The 19,344-nt window shown below is 45.3% G+C and overlaps 1 protein-coding gene across 1 annotated transcript; it reads right to left on the reverse strand.

Moving 5' to 3' along the window:
• Nucleotides 1–17,866: 17,866 nt before the first annotated feature.
• Nucleotides 17,867–19,119, reverse strand: S100z (S100 calcium binding protein Z). Its single transcript, XM_036207484.1, has 2 exons — nt 18,979–19,119; nt 17,867–18,046 (listed from the first exon to the last, which is right to left on the reverse strand). Exons 1-2 carry the CDS (start codon nt 19,117–19,119, stop codon nt 17,867–17,869), a joined length of 321 nt encoding a protein of 106 aa, XP_036063377.1.
• Nucleotides 19,120–19,344: the final 225 nt, after the last annotated feature.

A 19,344-nucleotide genomic window follows, 5' to 3' on the forward strand; every position in this document is an offset into this window, starting at 1 on the left:
CCGCTGGCGTTCCGCTGCTTTGTTTAGTTTTAAACGTTACGGGGGCTTACTAAAGGCCTTTCTGCTCTTGGTTTCCTGTCTTTCATCTTTCTCCCCAAAGTCAAGCAGAACAAATTGTAAGTCTGATTTCATCAGCTTTTGTGTTTTTGAATGTGGATGAATGGACAAATGGTTTTTCTTTGGAAAGAAGGATGACGGAGTCTTTCATCTGTGCCTTGGGAAGGGCCCCGGGCAGGATTCTCCTAGCTGCGGTTCCAAAGCCTTCTCTGCTTCTTCCAGTTGTTTGCTTTGCTTTTTAACACAAGGTCTTACTCTGCCCTCCAGGTTGGACTTGAACTTCTGGTAATCCTCCTGCCTCAGCCTCCCCAGTGGTGGAATTTGAGGTGTGAGCCACCACAACTGACAGCTCTTCTTACTTCTGCCTTCTTACTACAAGAACATAAAAATCGCGCTCTTCAGTGTCCAGGGGAAGCTTGGCAAAGTACTTACCTTTCAAATTAACCAACTTACCTTAGACTGTGTCCGCGGAATGGCTAAATATCGTCAGTTCTGACTAGGCTCCAAATGAGCAGCAACGCAAGTGTCCTGTTAGTGGAGAGCCAAGTGAGAGAGGCCCTAACAGTCGACACTTGAATTCACAGTGTATCTCAAAGATGAAGACACGATACCACCGACCTTTCAAAGCAACCGACATCTTGCAGATGTGTAGCTCTTTTCATCCGCGTCTGTGTTGCATGTGTAACGTGTCATTATTATTTTTTTTTTTATATTCTGTGACCTAACTAACATGCGAGAGGGAAAAAAGAAAAGTCAACTTTCGGCATTCGGGAGGAAGAGGCAAGAGGATCGTAAGTCTAAAGCCAGCCTGGGCTGCATAGTGAGGTTCGGTTAGAAAGGAAGGGAGGGAAGGAGGGAAGGGAGAGGGGAGGGGAGGAGAGAGGGGAGGGGAGGGGAGAGGGGAGGGGAGAGGAGAGGAGAAGAGAAGAGAGGCCAGGGAGAAAAGGGGGGCGGGAGAGAGGAAAGGAAGGGAGGGAGAGACGGAGGGAAGGAAGGAAGGAAGGAAGGAAGGAAGGAAGGAAGGAAGGAAGGAAGGAAGGAAGGAAGGAAGGAAGGGGAGGGGAAGGGAGAGGCCAGGGGAAAAGGGGAAGGGAGAGAGGGAGGGCAAGAAGAGAAAGAGACCAGAGCACCCTTATTTGTTTCACAGTCTTTGTCTCTCTGTCTCTGTGTGTACGTCTGTCTGTCTGCCTGTGTCTCTCTGTCTCCCTCTGTTACTATGGCCCCCACCTCTTGATTACTACTGTCTGTCCTGTGTGTGTCTATCTGCTCTATCTATCTATCTATCTATCTATTTATCTCTCTCTCTCTCTCTCTCTCTCTCTCTCTCTCTCTCTCTCTCACACACACACACACACACACACACACACACACACACACACACACACACACGAAGGCTTCTGTCCACAAGCCAGGAACAGAGCCCACTGCAACAGCTGAATGAGAGGCCACCTTAGGGCTGGAGGGATAGCTCAGCCGTTAAAGGCTAAGCTCACAACCAAAAATATAAGAGAGGCCACCTTGATCTCAGACTTGCCAACCCCCAACACCGGGAGAAATGAATCTCTGTCCCCAGTCTGATGCCTAAGACATCAAGCTTACAGACATCTGTTCTAGCAGCCCAGGTTGACCAAGACTCCCCACCCCTCACCCTTTTTTTTTTCTGTTGTTCAGATCAGCTAAGTTTATTCACCAACATGTATTGGGAGATAATTTATGAAATATGGCCATTTGCTTTTTTGAGTTGTTGGGAAGATTAAGTGAGATAATATGCTGAAGGCTGGATCTCTACTAAATACAAAACAGAATTCTACAGATACTAGCTCTGGTCTCTGTCTAGAGAGACAGGTCCAACATAAGTAAACCAAAGCTTGGCTTCCCTGTCCAGGGTAATGGAATTGCTCTAAAACGGGCAGCCAAAGGCTTCACCTGAGTTAAGGCATCAGTGTGGTTTGGAAGGTCACTCCTCACAATATCATTGTCTCTGCAAGAAGCAAAGACTGTTGGTTGTCTTGTTTCTGTTATTGCTACTAGTTCAACCACACAGACTTCAAATCCAAAACATTTAACATGATGAAGCTAAGGGTTTAGCCCAGTGGTAGAGTACTTGCTTGGCAAGCTCAAGGTCTTGGATTCAATCCCTAGAATTGGGGGAAAAACTGACTTCAAAATAGCCTCCTGTCCCTCTCTTCAACCCACAAATGCACATATACATAAAAACATTGTTGTTTACCACATAATGGTGGTCAGCGGCAGACCTATAATGGAGGCCCCATAAACCTACCTAGCTGCCTAGTAATGCAATCTCATTGTGCATGTGGATTCTGTGATGTTTATGCACTGATGGAAGTCATCTCATGACCCATTTCTCAGACTGTATCCCATGATTAGTAATGCATTACTGTACGTGCAAAGATAGGTCCATGTGTCAAAATACAAGACTGCAAAAATATAACCAAAAGCAATTGAATTGCCTACTCTGTTGTGACTCTTTTAAGGATAAACTTTTTAAAGGATGTTTATTTTTAAAGCAATGAATGAATGCCTCTCCCTTATATTAATATGGTGAACAGAAAACGCATTAACAGGATTTAATCTATAACTGTTTCTCCATCACAGATGGCAAAGGATCATTCAGGAGTCCCAGATGAGTCCCTTTAATCTGGCCACCAGCTTCCTTTGTTTTTCTGCTGTTCTGTGAGTTTACAGACTTCTTCCCAATCCTTCTGCTTCCTACCTTCCTCAGAGGATGCACAGAATCTGTGCAACCTCTCCTGGGCTACCCCACAGCTGATTTCTTGTCAAAAAAAAGTTAGATGGGCTGTATTTTAAAAATGTCTCCTCCACTGAGTTCCCAAACCATCTCCCAGAATGGTAATACAGCAGGAAATCATAGGGCTATAAACACTCTGGACCCCTTTTTATTCTACACTCCAGACATAATGGTCAATTTCTCCAAAACACCAGCAGTGAGTCATACCCAAAGATCAATAAAACAGACTCTGTGGTATTAAACAGAGCCATGAACTGAAGGTAAAATAGCCCCAGATGACCAACTAATGGAGACTTCAGAGTTGGGCAGCACTGTCTCAAAGGGCATGGAGCTCATAAAGAACTTCCTGTTGCAGCCTTAACAGGAGAGATTGATCCCATGGCCATCTGCCCCAGCAGCTGAACCTAAGAGTCTGTGGCCCCTAAACTCACATAATGAGATTTGTGTCTCTTTCCATGGAAAGGAGACAGATTGTGTTTTAAAGAGATTTGGACATGTTAATCAAAAGATTTATTCATGAGTCTTGCTAAAGCAGTAAGGAAGACTTTATTCAAAAGGGAAGGTGATAATGGTGTTTCGGAGTAAGGGGATCCCAAGTTCAGGCTCAGCTCCCAACACAGCAAAAAAAAAAAAAAAAAAAAAAAAAGGGAAGTTTATAGCCCATGATAGCCCACAGGGAAGTGAATTCCTTGAGTACAACAGAAGTATTCTCACTTTAGTAAGCATCTCTCAGGGGGCTAAGGTCCCAGAAAGTCAATGGCCACCAAAACTGCCTCAGGTCAGTGGCTTCTGGGTGCTTTGTCTTGTGAGCTCCTAGACTGAATTTCTTGGGCAGTGCAGAGGGTGAGTTTTTAGGGGGTTTATTATAGTCTCATGGGTGAGAACCAAAGAGAAAGCAAGAGTGAGTCCCGAGAAATGGGTTGACTGCCAGCCTCCCCATCTAGGGGTTAGAAGCCTTACTGGGTTGAGTCCTAGCAGTGAGCTGAGCTGGTCAGTTTGGTTGGCCTGACCATGAGGTGTTTCAGTTTTTGTTTTGTTTTGTTTTTTCAAGACAGGGTTTCTCTGTGTAGCTCTGGTTGTCCTGGAACTCACTCTGTAGACCAGGCTGGCCTCAAACTCAGAGATCCACCTGCCTCTGCCTCTGCCTCCCGAGTGCTAGGACTAAAGGCTTGCACCACCACTGTCTGGCTCACACATCTCAATGTCAGCCAAATCCTAAATTCTAAATCCATAGCATCCAAGGAGTACTGTCACTTAGGCTGTGCAAAGGAGAAGAACCATAAGAAAGCAGACCAGGAGCCAGTACCCCCAGACCAAGGACATTTCTGGCTTCTGGCAATGGACAGGAATCAGAATCGTTGGCTTTAAAGGTCCCTGTCCCCTACAACTACTTGAGCAATCTTTATGCCCTGTTCTCTTCTATAGCAGAAGGGGTGGCCATAGATAGGAAATTACTTGCGGGATGGTGCACCCGATCTAAAGGAAGTCTTGCTGAAGGCAGGCCAGGTGATCAGATATGCGTCTGTCTTCACCCTCCTTGCTGCTTTGTAAAAATCCAGGATGGCAATTTTGAAGCCATATTATAAAATTCAAGCTCTCCCATGTGTTCGTCCACACTGTTTAGCTTTGGTAGTGGTTTTCAACCTTCCTAATGCTTCCTAATGCTGCAACCCTTTAATACAGTTCTTCATGTAGTACTGACCCCCACCCATAAAATTATTTTCGTTGCTACTTCATAATTGTAATTTTGCTACTGTTAAGAATGCAAACATCAAGAAGAAGAGAAAAAGAAAAAGAATGCAAACATCTGTGTTTTCTGATGCTCTTAGGAGACCCCTGTGAAAGGGTTATTCAACTCCCAAATTGAGAACCACTGAGCTCTTGGTCCACATTCCAGGCCCTGACATTTTTCTCTCTGCCTCACTCTTTAACAGGTTGATTTGTTCTGTTCTTCCTGCTGTGGCTGAGGACTCCAACAGTGCAGGTGACGGAGATGCCAACCAGCCAGGCAACTCTAACCCGGGAGGGGACACAGGATGCTGAGGATCAGAGTGCCCCACCCGGGTATGAACAGAGTGGTCCAATTCTGAAATGTCAGTCATCTTTTATAGAGTATTGATAACCAATTATAGTCTTTATTTCCTTTGCAACTAGACCCCAAATCTCTAATCTACAGAGAACTCTTGTTTAACGAAGACCGTGAACTTGCCTCTATTTCAAAGCGGAAGCAGTTCTGACTTGGGTCCTTGAAGTCAACATAAGTGGAGGCAGTGGGGGGGGGGGGTGCTCAGTGACAGTGGTCATGTCTTCAGAGAAGCCAGAACTGGGTTTTTCCATATATTAGGTATGGGGTTCTGGGAAATTTGCTCAAGAAACCAGTTGGGTCTCAGTTTCCATATGTGTAAGTTCTTTTCTCTTGGGTTTATTGGGAAGACACTGTCATAATACAGTTCAAATTCAGCCTAGATGAGGTCTAGCTCTTGATGGGGTTAGCCCTCACCTCCTTAACTGCCCCCTCCCTCTCTACGCTTGTCCCTTGCTCTGTTGAAATTCAAACAATTCTTATCTTTGATATTCATCAAAATGCTCTTTACAGCTCCTTTTACGTTTTAACAGCTTCCCTGGGAGACTAAGGGGAAGTCTCTGCTGGGCAAGTCTTTAACTTTCATGAGCCCTTGAGGAATGTCATGAACACAGACCAGAGCTGAGAGGCAGTGGAAGCCTCACTTGTTCTGAGAAGGAATTCCGATGTGACAGGAAAGAGTCATCCAGACATGGCAAGACTTGGCAAACCACTTCTGAGTGTTGGCGTTGCAGGTTCTAGATGGCACAAAGTAGGGCTAGGTGAAAGTAGGCTCAGGTCTGTTCTCCTGGAGCTTAAGGTCTGGTCAGATGGACACCTCAGGACCAAACACATGAACCAGATAATTATGGACCCCTGAAGTCTGAAGATAAAACCTGGAGATAGAACCAAGAGTTAACCAAGAGTGACTGGAGGAAGGGCCCGTTAGATGAAGGGTCAGAAGTGCCTCTCTGAGGAGGCGACATCTGCCTGAGGATGAGAAAGAGCCAACCGTATGGGGCCTGGAACACAGGGAGGGCACTACATTCCCCGCAGACATCTAGGTACTGGGGTTTGGTGGGCCTGGAGCACTGTGTGTGTGGAGGGAGGAAAGATGAATAAGGGCCAGAGGCCCAGGGCCTTACAGTATTGTGGGATTTGGGGGGTTGAGAACACATCTCAGAAATGTAACAGAAGGTGGATTGAGTCAGCCTCGGAAGGGGAGGGCAGAGGTGGCAAGCTCACCCTGCTGTTCCTGGGTAACTGGAGAGAGTGGAGGCTGCTGTATCCAGCAGGAAACGTCTGCCTCAGCCTTCGACACAGGAGCCCTGGGTAGACTTACTACAAAGGCAGAGAGAGAATGAAATGTGCCCAGCCAGCTGTCTCTGCTCCTGGTGTCCACACTGTCCTCCTGTTCAGCGCCACAGTTAGTGTGTGTAACTGACAGACATGATAGCACAGACGGCATGCCACCTTACTCAAAGCTCTGAGCTGCTGTCCCTCACTCTGGTTCTGTCTTCTCTTGTCAATGCCTCTTTTCTGGGGTCCCCCGGATTGTCAACAGCCTCAAGAAAGGCCCTGGCTGACAAAGAACAGAAACTTCCCACTAGGGACCATTTGAAAGAACCATGAAGTCCATCCTCACTGTCAGTCTTCACAGATAATAGCTGTGATTGACAGCCCAACAGCATCCTTGTAAAAGCCACACCACCTAGCTAAGCCCTTTCCAGGTTCTGATTCACAGAAGGAGATTAGAAACTTCATTTTTTAAGTTTTATTTATTTACTTATGGGATTTTTGAGAGGGGGTCTCTCTATTATGTAGCAACAGCTGTCTTGAAACTTAATATGTAGACCAGGCTGGCCTCGAACTCACAGACATCCACCTGTCTCTGCCTTCAAAGTGCTGAGATTGAAGGCGTGTGCCACTACATCTGGCTATAAAGGTTTGGTTTCTAATGGATGCCTTAAAGGGCTTTCTTATGGCATTTTCTTTTTTTTTTTTTCTTTTTATTATTATGTGTTTTAAATTTTATACATCAGCCATGGGTTCCCCTGTCCTCCCTCCTTCCGCCGGCATTTTCATATATAATCATTGTACCTTGATCATTTTCTCCACCAGCCATCCTCAACATTACCCTCCTTTGGCATTTATTAAATTCAGATTCAACAGCTGGAAGGAAATATGTGACGTTTGTCTTCTCTTCTCCCTGGTTATTCTTCTGTTCCTCTGCCCACTCTCTTTAGATTCATTCCACAGCCCACAGAGTTCCTCTTCTCTTTACACACACACACACACACACACACACACACACACACACACACACACACCAAATTCAAGAAAATAAGATTTGATTCAGCCTTCTCATATAGAAACTTCCCAAAGCTTTTTTTTTTTTTTTTGGTCTTGTTGATACTAGAAACATTTGCTCCACATTGTGGGACGTCCCTTTAACCTAGCACTTGAAAAGCTCAGGTAGCCGGCGGCGGTGGCGCACGCCTTTAATCCCAGCACTCGGGAAGCAGAGCCAGGTGGATCTCTGCGAGTTCGAGGCCAGCCTGGTCTACAGGGTGAGATCCAGGACAGGCACCAAAACTACACAGAGAAACCCTGTCTCAGCAACAACAACAAAAGGAATAAAAGGCTCAGGCAAGGAGATGACGACTTTGAGTCCAGCTTGGGTTACACAGCAAGAGCCCTCCTCAAACAATTAATAATAATAATAATAATAATAACAACAACAACTTAGAACAGCAGACTTGCTTGGAAAGTACAGGAAGTAACAGATCTCCCTGAAGGCATGTCCTGCACAGAAGCAGACCGTCTGGTGGCGTAGGGATACTGAAGCGCTGCTGGATGCAGGAGGCAGGGTCATCAGTGGGACTACTGAGAACAGCCACCACTCGGACCTCCTTGCCCACTGTAACAACCGTAGTCCCCAGCTCCCCGGCTGCCCAGAATGCCTCCCTTCGCCTCGGCGACTCTATGAGCCGCTTCAAACTGCAAACTGAGGGTCCTGGAGAGAGCCAGGTCCCAAATAATGGAGGGTGGCAGGGACTGGTACCAGAGGAGTGGGGGCCCACGAAGGGAGCCAAGGGGGGAGGAAGGCGAGGGTACCCCGGGGTTATCTCACCATGGCTGAAGAGAGAAGCAAACAGGTCCCAGCCCAGCGCCCCAGTCCCTTCCACTCCCGCCCCTTGCCCCTTTCTCCGGCTGGCCCCCTTCGTTTCTCTTCTCCTCATTCTCGAAGGTTTTTTAAAAAACTCTTACCCCACCGTGAAATCAATTTCTTTCATATTTTTCGGTCAAGTAGAATTGAGAGAGTCCCCCATACCCGCTTCTTCCATCTTTTCACCCTCCCAAGCTTCCTTTCCTCTTATGGTCTTTGTGAATATGTTTATATGGGTGGACTTCAGGAAAATAAACAGATGTCCTGACTCTCTCACTTTCCCATCTTGTCTCTCAAACCCCAGTGAAAACTTGGGGCCCCCTCCATGCCCAGAACACTGCATATTGTTTATTTGAGGTTTGTACCTCAGTACCAGACATAGTATTTAACTGCATATACTGATGTTTGCTAGGTCTATCCACTGTAAATATGATTTAATCTGTTTTTTGGTTTTGTTTGTTTTGGAGGAGTTACTTGAGGAGGAATTTAGTTTTGTTTTCAAATATTAAAAAAAAAAAAACTGTAACTGGAAAAAAACAATAAATAAATATTAGAGCTAATCTCGGCAATTAAAAATCAAGTAACTATGTTATGATATATCAATTAAAAAGCTAATCAGAGCACTCAGGAGGCAGAAGGCGGATATCTGTGAGTTCGAGGCCAGCCTGGTCTACAGTGAGAGATCCAGGAAAGGCGCAAAGCTACACAGAGAAACCCTGTCTCGGGGAGGGGGGGGGAAGCTAATCAGGTATATACATGTATGGATGTGTATATACATGTATGTGTGTGTGTGTGTGTGTGTATGTGTGTGTGTTAGTGAGAGTTCCAATTGCTGTGATGAAACACCATGACCAAAGAGTAAGTTGGGGAGGAAAGGGTTTATTTGGCTTACACTTCCACACCGCTGTTCATCACTGAGGATGTCAGGACAGGAACTCAAACAGGGCAGGAACCTGGAGGCAGGAGCTGATGCAGAGGCCATGGAGGGGTGCTGTGTACTGGCTTACTCCTCATGGCTTGCTCAGCCTGCTTTCTTATAGAACTCGGGATCATATGAACAGGGGTGGACTCACCCACAATGGGCTGGGCCCTTCCGAATCAACCATTAATTAAGAAAATGCCCTGCAGGTTTGCCTATAGCCCAATCTTATGGAGGCATTTTCTTAATTGAGGCTCCCTCCTCTCAGATAGATGACTTTAGCTTGTGTCAAGTTAACATAAAACCATCTAGTACAGTGTGTGTGTGTGTGTGTGTGTGTGTGTGTGTGTGTGTGTGCTTGAGGCAACTTCATTTTTCTGAAATACAGACATAGATCCACATGCTGAGAAAACCCAGGATGGAAACGGTGGTGCCAAGCGACACTGGGTTTCCTTCTACACTCTGCCTTTACAAAGAGCAATTGTAAAAGATGTTTTCCTCCTTGTTAAAGTTGTGGGTTTCCAGATCAGATCAGAGCACTGACTACTTCCCACAGCTCTCTAGCCTCACTCCTTCCTGGGTGTTGCTGCAGACTCGGTCTCTCTGGGGTCCCTCCTTGCTGATCAGTGCTGCCCCCTCCTGTCGCTGCTGAACAAGTCAGTGCTATTCCAGTCAGACCCCCTCCTGCGAAGGAGGCTTCAAGGGTGCTCTCCACTCTATTTAGCCCTCCAGGAGCTCCAGGAACTTCCTGTCATCACAGGCCCACACAGTCAAGGAACTCCAGCCAAGCGCTGTGTAGACGCCCCATGCTGAGGATGGTAACATTTAAATTGGACACATTTATGGTAATTCACGTCCTTGTGCTGGCTGTTTCTAGGCTGCACTTAGAGTGAGGAGCATTCCCATACAGCCTTTCCTGGAAGAGAGTAGGCACTTTCTTGGAACCTGGGTACATTCCAGTGTAGTACACTATGTCTCAGTATGCTGGGCCTGGAGGCCCAGTGGCAAAGAGGTCTCACAGTGGATTTGGTTTTCCTTTTCCTTTTTTCCTGTTTGTCTGTCTGTTTGTTTGTTTGTTTGTTTGTTTGAGAGAGAGTCTTACTGTGTAGCCCTAGCTGGCCTTGAACTTGCTATGTAGACCAGTCTGGACTCAAATTCATAAAGACTATCCTGTCTCTCTGTCTCCCAAGTAGTGGGATTAAAAAGTGTGCCACCACACCTGGCCCAGTGAATTTGGTTTTCAAGCCAAATACAGAGAGAAAGAGAGAGAGAGAGAGAGAGAGAGAGAGAGAGAGAGAGAGAGAGAGACTCAAAAAAAATTAACTATAACTAGATACCAAATACACAAGATGATATGCATTATAATACATTTATAGTATTTTGGTCTTGGTTTTTGAGACAGAGTTTCTCTGTATAGTCCTGGTTGGCCTGGAACTCACTCTGTAGACCAGGGAGAACTTGGTACCTCCGTAGAACTGGTTCTGACCTCCAAGTCAGGCATCTGTTTATCTTGGCCTTCTGAGTACTGGGATTTAAGATGTGCACCACCACCATACCCAGCTACATTTATAATTTTTAAAATGCAAATTATATCTAAAAAAAAAAAAATCCAAAATATCCAAAGAAGGTTCTTGGGGCTGAAGAGATGGCTCAGCCAGTGAGACCGCATACTCCTCTTGCAGAGAACTCACAGAGGCAGCTCATAACCAACCCGCCTGTAACTCCAGCTCCAGGAGATCAGACACCTCCTTCTGGCCTCTGCCCACACTGTGCTCATGTGTACATAAACACACAGACACACACATAGACACATAATTCAAGATAAAAATAAAACATTTTAAAGAACATTCTTGGAATAAGGAAACAACCTGGCTGTTGTTGTGGCTGTTGTTGTGGTGGTTGTTGTGGCCATTGAAGAGACACCTCATCCAAGAAGACAAGTGAAGCAGAAAACAAGCTTGTGCAATGTGCCATTGGGACACTCTACATGAGACTGAAGCATCACTATGCACCTATCAGAATACTCTAAATCCTAATACTGATGACACCAAATGCAGGCAAAGACATGAGGCAGCCGGACCCCAACCACCGCTGGTAGGGAGGGAAATGGCAGAGCCACTGTAGAAGACAGGCTGGCAGTTGCCTGTAAAGCTAACACAGTCATACTTCGTGGTTCAGTCATTGTATTCTTTGGTGCTTACCAGGATGCATTAAAAACTTACATGTAGCCTTGTGTGTGGTGGTGCACGCCTTTAATCCCAGCACTCAGGAGACAGAGGAAGGTGGATCTCCATGAGCTCGAGGCCAGGCTGGCCTACAGTGACACCCTGTCTTGGAAACAAACAAAACAGCCATGTCTAGGGAGATGACTGGGAGGTCAAGAGCATTTGCTGCTCTTGCTTGCATCATCCAAGTTTGGTTCTCAGCACCCCTATCAAGCAGTTCCCATGTAGTTCCAGCTCCAGAGGATCTGACACCCTCTTCTGGCCTCTAAAGGCACTACACTCATGTGCACATAGTCATGCACATACATGGACACATAAATAAATTCTTAATAAAGAAAAAAACATATCTACACAGCAACTGGTGTGTTTCCGGTGGCTTTATTTATAAGTATTAACACTTGGACACAGCTAAGATGTCATTCTGTAGATGACCAGACAACCTATAACACAACTGAACAGTGGAATTCAGCACTGAAAAACAATGAACGACCAAGGCATGAAAAGTCATAAAGGATACTCAAGTGCACATTGCTAAGTAAAACAAGGCCATCAGGAAAGGCTACACAGTGTATGACTTGATATACATGTCATTTTGAACAAAAGAAATGATAGGAACAACAAGGATGTTTGTGGCTGTCAGGGTTAGGCGGAGGAAAGGATGACCAGGTGGACGCAGGTGGCCCTTTAAGGCAATGGGAGTGTTTGATAGGATTCTACAATGATGGACATGTCATCAGACATGTGTCAGAATCCATAGGACATACACCACCGAGAGTGACCCTTACTGTGACCTGCAGACTTTGGGTGGCAATGTTGCTGTAGGTGCAATTGTAACAAGGAGAACATTCTGGTGTGTGGAGATAACAGTGGGAAAGCTAGGGGAGCAGTGTCGCTTTCTGGGGATGCTATTTACTTTCTCCTTCATTTTCCCATGACTCTAAAACTCCTCTAGAAACAGTCTATAAAAAAAAAAATAAAAAAGCAAAGAAAATAGCATCATGCTAAAAAAAAAAAGTTGGAAAATATCCAATGTTAGTGATGATGTGAAAAAACAAAATTCACACAGAGATTCTGAAGTACAAATTGGCATGAGGATTATTTATTTGTTTATCTATTTATTTGTTTATAGTACTAGGGATTGAACTCAGAACCTAGGAAATTACTCTGCCACTAAGCTATATACCCACCTCAGCCCCTTTTACTGAAACAGTAGTGCCCGCCAAGCTGGCTAGGCTGCCCTTGAACTTGTGATCCCTCTACCATAGCTTCTTGAATAACTAGAAGTACCGGCCTGTGCCACTAAGCTTGGTGGCATAAGGTTTTTAGACAGAAACATGACATTATCAAAAAGAATTTTAAATATATAGGTTTTGGCGTAAAGGCCAGTTTTCAATTTTAATCCTACAGAAAGTTCCTTGAAGACTCACAAGGGTGTGTTTACGGTTGGTCACGGCAGCACTACTCCTAAGTGCTAGGAGCAGGAAATAAGCTAAGTGCTGACGACCAACAAGCTGAGCTGGGACATAATGGAAATATTTGGCATTGATGCCTCAAGAGTCAATTTTAGCCTCAATATTCAGCCAATTGCTGGTTTGGGCCTAAGCTTGTCCTTGGCTTCTAGGAGATCAGCTGGTCAAACGTCTACTCCAGTACCACCGCTGTACTTTCTGAGCTAGCCGGAATTGTGGAATTGTGTAGTCAGCTCTTACTTAGACTTCAAACAACAAGGCTTGACATTCTGAAATGTTCTGTCTGTGAATAGTATATAAAAGATGCTGGACAAAATTAAGGCTGGGCAGGCTAGAAAGATGCCTCAGCAGTTAAGAGCTTTCACTGTTCTTGCTGAGGACCTGGGTTCAATTCCCAGCACCCACATCACTGCTTATAACCTTCTGTAACTCCTGCTCCAGGAAAGCTGATGGTTTTTCTGACCCCCACAGGCTCCTGAATGCACATAGTGTACATACATATACTTTTGGGCACACACAAATACACATAAAATAATACTTCTTTAAAGTAAGGCTGGGACTCTGTTCACGTGTATCATATTTTGAAATTCTATTGACAGTTGAAGCAACTGTATAAACTTCTCACATGAAATTGTAAGAAACACTGATTTAAGAGGCTCTTTTTTCCAATGTACTGATCTCTTCAAATCTCTGTGTCTGCGGGGTGTGTGGGTATGAATGTGGACACTCAACATGCCATGGCATATGTGTGGAGGTCAGAGGGCAACCTTGGGTGTTCATCCTCACTATCTTCTTTGTTTGAGACAGGGTCTCCTCCTTTTTTTTGCTCCTGCAAACCGCAGGCTATCTGGCCCATGAGCTTCTGGAATCTCTACCCCCATCCTGCCACAAAAGCATGGTGATTACAGCTGCACATTATTGAGTCCAGATTTCCATGGGTTCTGGGGATCTGAACTCGGGTTCTCATGCATGTATGGCAAGCACTTTACCCACTGAGCCCTCTCAAAAGCCCCTAACATAATGATTTAATATATGAACTTTGCTTTTGGGGGTTTTTGAACTGTGTCCCACAAGTTTTTCTCTGACGTACTTCCAATATGTTCAAAGTGTATAGGAAATTTTCCTTAAGATTTCCTTTTAAAACTCATGCTTAAAATTTGTTTTTGAAACTGCATTTGTGCAATGATGTGTATATGTGTGCCTTTACTCCCTGAGCTATCGTGCCAGCTCTTGTGTATGTCTTTTAACCAAACTGAGATCGTGTCAGAATCCTGCTGTTTAAGGCTCACGTTAGGGAAACGGCTCAGGAGCAAGCCTGATGACCTGAGTTCAATCCCCGAGATCCACATGGTAGGAGAGAACCTGCAATTGTCCTCTGATTCACATGCCCACACACAAACACACCGCTAAATAAATAAAATTTGAAAAACACGTTTAAATAGTGAATGGCTTCCAACAATCCGGTCAACAGCCAGCTGAGAGTTGTCTAGGAGGAGGAGACACTCCAGTTTTAGGGCACATGAATATCTGATCATGCTTCCTAGGTGTGGGAGGAGTCAGAAGTCCACATCTCTATAAACTTACAGGTCCTGCTAACAGAAACAGTCTAGACTCTAGGATAAACCGGGAGAACTCAGAATGGCCGCAGAGAGGCGTGGTTTAAGAGCACAGTCAATAGCTCTGGCTGGGTCATGCTCCCTTTGGAGAGAACCAGACAACACAAGGACATTAGGGGGGGAGAAAGCCAGGGGTAAAGTAAGGGATGGAGAGTCGGGGACACTGGCACACCAGGGGTAAATGCGACCTTAGGCTAGAAAAGCATGACTCTCGGTTAAAATAAGACATCAGGGCTGGGAAGTTGGATACTGTAGTCATTAGACAACTTGATGTCCAAGTACATTTACTATGAGGCAAAGTGTCTAGAGTAGATAAGTCTTTATTATTTTGTGTGTGTGTGTGTGTGTGTGTGTGTGTGTGTGTGCGCGCACACACACGCACGTAAGTCACATGCTAATGGGTGCCCATGGAAGCCAGAAGAGAGTGTCAGATCCCCTGGAGCTGGAGTTATAGGTAGTTGTGAGCCACCAACATGGGTGCTAGAAACCAAACCTGGGTCCTCAGGAAGAACCTCAAGCACTCTCAACTGATGAGCCATCTTTCAGCCTTTTGAATGAGGCTTAACACTGGTCAAAATCTGATGGAGTGCTGTTGCCTAGGCCCTACTGAAATAAATTAGAACATTGGGGCAGGGTGGTGGAGCATATCTCTCTATATATCTGGCTGTCTATTATCTATTTACTTTTGCTTTTATTTTTGAGACAAAAAATGATTCTCCTGCCTCAGCCTCCCCAATGCTGGTCTTACATGTGTGAGCTACTATGCTTGACTCAGAGATCTATATTTCAAAGTAGTGTGGCCATCGTAAGATGAAGAAAGAACTCTACACCTCGGCTGTGAAGAGTTAAACCTTTAAGGAGGCCATTTAAAAACAAATTTCAGATTGCTCACATTAGCACCCGTTACCCAGTTCTCCTGCCTTCCTACACCCCATGCCTTTGGATACCCTAGAACTTGACTCTCCCAAACCATCCCTGCTAGTCCACGCCCGCGGCCTTGCCCATGTGTCTCGTTCTTTACTAACGCTCCCCATGTCTTTGTCCTACCCACCTCTGCCTCTGGAAAGCCCTGGCCCTATTCTTGTTCAGTGTTCTAACGTGGTCAGTAGTTCTCAAACCCAAGACTCCACACAGTCTCAGGCTCTGCGTAAGGACCTCAGTAAATAATGACCACTGACAGGCACCCATTCAGAGACAGCTTGTGAATGTATTTGAACTTCAAGTTTATTTAAACTCTAGAACATGAAAAATAAACAACAACAATAACAACAACAACAACAAACAGCGTCCCTCGACATAGGCACTAAGTAATTTTGCCTTCAACAAAATTATTTTGTGTAGCTAGCCAAAGGGAGGAGAGGGGTGTAGAGGATGAAGGAAAGCCCGTTTACTTGAGAAGGACTTCGGGTACACTGTGCAATCCTTACTCATTTGAAATCTAATTTGAGGCATAAATTGCTCTTCCCTACTTTTGATTGATTTTCAGAAACACCATGAAATGAACATTGTTTCCCCCTTACTTCTGTTTGGAGAACATCCTTCCAAGACCAGAACAGTGAGGAAATTTGGGGATTTACTTTCCATGTTTCAGTGAGCCTGATTTAGAAAATGCAAACATCAGATCAAATTGAAATGGAAAGTGTAAAGGCCCCTGAAGATGCCTAGGCCTTCATGGACACAGCAAAGCAACCTCAATTGTATGAAGTTTTTATTTTCAATTTAAAAAAATGACAAAAAAATTAAAGAAGCTACACACAGTCAATCTCCATGTCCAACTTTGTTTACTTTCTTCTGTCCCTTTAAAAGACAGGGGTAAGTGCATTGCAGAGCACCGATTTTTTTTTTCTCTTAAGTGTTTTACCCACCTGCTGAATACTCCCCAGACTCTGCTTAAAACTGGTTTGAAGAAGGCAAAAACATTGTTCTATGTAAAGGAAATGTAGCAGGTCTTTGATCTAGAACGTCAGTGACTGGCAAATTCCTTCCTGTGTTTATTACAGAAATACCTATTGAGAACCTACCACCTGTGGGCCAGGGACTGGGGCCTTTTCTAACCAAATCAGCCCCTTCAGCATCACTGACGTCACAATGACCTCTGCCGTGAGAGTCTAGCCTCCCATCCTCTCTTCTCATCTCACTCCTGGTGATTTATTTCACCCTCTTCCCGGCTCTCACTGCTTCTTCCCCGGCTTCCGAGGCACCACACCCTCCTGGCTTTCCTGCTATCTCCCTGGCCACGGTCACTCATGTTTGACACAGAGTAAATTGGCTCTGATTCTCTGGGAGATGAGAGCCGTGTTCGAGACAGACAACCCCTCTGTCTTTGCTCTCCACCATCCTCAGGGACCAGATGGATGCTCCATTCCCCACCCTACCCCCAGCCTCATGTTGACATTCCACTGGAAATGGAAGAACTAATAGGTAGAAGACCAACAGCCTCTCCCAGAGATGGCAAAACATCCCCAGAGATTCCTAGCAGGCTTCTGCTTCCCTTTCTTAGTTCAGTTGTTCGGTAAGCCCGGCTCCCCCAGCAGTACAACCTATTGGGAAACACATCTTTTCTGCTCATCACATGCCACCCTGCAGAAACAGAGTTCTGGTGTGTAGAGAAAGGCAGGCTGTGTGTCAGGCCAACAGCAGTCTACCCTATCAACCCCATAGATCTTGCCAGTCTCTCCCCGCAAGCACTTCAGCTGCATGCCTTCACCTCCATCACTGAATCCTGAGCCATGGCGAGAAGACAGCACGGTCTTTCACCCAGACACAGCAGTGTCTCCTTCATAGGTGCTCTCTGTACCCCACCTTCCCTAGTACCTAGGATCCATCACTTCAAATACCAACGTCCTTTCTTCCAACTCTCCCGATTATCTGTCACAGTCTGGATCCCCAGAAGCTGACATTTAGTCAAGGATTCTTGTCCAAGTCACTAATTTCAGGCCCAGCAGACAAGTTGGAACACTCTAGTAAGACTAAGAGTAAGAGAGGGAAGGGAGCAAGTATTCATCCCCAAGGCCTGATGCCGCTTAACCCCAGGGAAAGCTGTGGGAACTGGTATCCGGTGTAAAACACTCAGCCCCGGGGAAGTGGGAGGGTGTTTACACACCAACTAAGATTCGCTGTTTACAGCTCTTGTCCTGAACCCACCCAGCCCAGTCTAACTCACCAAGGCCAGCCTTTCTCTTTACCAGCCTCTCTGCTCACAGCCCCTCACAGCTTCTGCTATTCGAAGCACAATTAGGAGCCTGTAGGGAGGGCGGAGGAATCTCTTCAGTCACAAAGGAATTGCAAATCCACGATTTAAGAATGAGGTCTTGGAAGCTCACCAGCTTTGAGTCTCATTTTAAAAGTGGCTACATTTGGGGGTGCTCTCTATTTGACAAATAAAGCATAACATTTTTAATAGTATAGGTAAATTTTTAAGAGGGCATAAGGCCTGGAATATTTGTGTAAAATCAATACGGCAGGGCAAATATAGCTTACTTAATGCTAATAAGCATACAGATATAATATCTACAAGTCATATCACTGTATCTAGGGATAGGAAGGATATAGACTCACAGCAGGCACAGAACTCTGCATCTACTTCTGTCTTGCGTCAGCCTGCTTGTCTTTCTTCTTCAGCTGCTCCACAAAGTAATCATTACAAGCAACGGTCAGAGCCGCCACCATGACCACAAATTCATTAAAATCCACTTCGTTGTCCTTGTTGGCGTCCAGGTCCTGCATTATCTTATCCACCAACTGGGGGTCCTTTTGGCACTAAAGAGAAAAAGAGAAGTTTCTAACTCGGAGGCCTGGAGCGTCATGACGACTGAGGTCACACCTTCCTTCGGTTTGTATGGACATATTCTCATTTTAGATCCCCGCGAGTCTATTTACAAGAAGACCAGAGCAAGCCAGGAGCCTAGTCCCTGTCCCAGGTCCACAGAACGCCAGCTCAGACCCAAAGGTCCAGAAAAGCAAATAGTAGCAGGCTCAAGTGAGTTATGGATACCGGAAATGCATGTCCTGGACATTGCAGGCAGAAGACCAGGACACCTGAAGATAGTTGGGTGACATATAAACAGCAGCTTCAAAGTCAAAAGGGACAATGAGTGACATTTACCATCGGTAGGCTTTTGAGCAATCATGGAACATTTTAGAATTCCCTTAGTTGTCCCGTGGGAAGAACAGTCTCTATCCACATGCTATGAAGACGCTTTAACTCATTTGAAGGTGCTTAGTACCAAGTTTGCTAGATACAGCCAGTACAAATACTAGACACCTGGATACATTTGAATTTCTGATAAACAACATGTGTTTTGTGTGTCTCTGTGTCCCTGAAACATACAAAAAGGAGTAACCTGGAGCCATTTTCCTTACTTACTAGGGTTAGGTTCTCCAGGTGTTGACAACTACGTTGAGTTTATTTTTTTTTAAATCCAATATTCAATATTTTGCTGCAGCAATAAAAGATGTAACTAGTTATACCCAGGGTTATCATCATAATTAATAACGGTAGTGTGCCTGGAGCTTTATACAGTAGAAAGGAAAGTGACTCCTGCCAATGTGTGCAGAAAACACACATTTCCAAGGGCTCTTCCCAGAACTTAGGGTCTAGAAATCAATTGGAGATAGAATGTACGTAATACCTGCCCCTAAAGCCATATCCCATCTACACCCTAGCAAATGAGGCAGGGAAATGGCCTCACCGTGAGGAATTCTGTGAGCTCCCGCTGTAGTAACATCTTCAGTTCCCCTTTGTTCAGCTTGTACCTGTCCCCCTCTTTGCAAGAGTACCGGTGGAAGATTCGAATCATCGTGTCCATGGCCATCTCCAGCTGGGTGGGCATGTTGGTAGCAGAGCGGATTCCTCCCAGAGCAGGGCACCAAACCAGGGTGGACAGCACTTGTTCGAAGGAAGCAGATGCGGGGCACACGTCGACTCTTTCCTGAAAATAGAATACACAAGTGATATTTCTTAAACTGTAAGGATCGTCCACTAAAGACAGTGTTCCACGCATTCTAGAGCAAGCTGCAGATGAGGCTTTGCCGGTGGTTTTTCTGCTTGCCAATTC

Source organism: Onychomys torridus, chromosome 15 (genome assembly GCF_903995425.1).
Source record: "Onychomys torridus chromosome 15, mOncTor1.1, whole genome shotgun sequence".
NCBI classification, from domain to species: Eukaryota; Metazoa; Chordata; class Mammalia; order Rodentia; family Cricetidae; genus Onychomys; species Onychomys torridus.

What these genes read in the sequence shown, in the direction of transcription:
- S100z (XM_036207484.1), bottom strand. Translation starts at nt 19,119, where the DNA reads ATGCCCACCCAGCTGGAGATGGCCATGGACACGATGATTCGAATCTTC. An exon ending in AGCTCACAGAATTCCTCACG is followed by an intron (nt 18,047 to 18,978) that starts GTGAGGCCATTT and finishes TTTTCTCTTTAG; the next exon opens with TGCCAAAAGGACCCCCAGTT.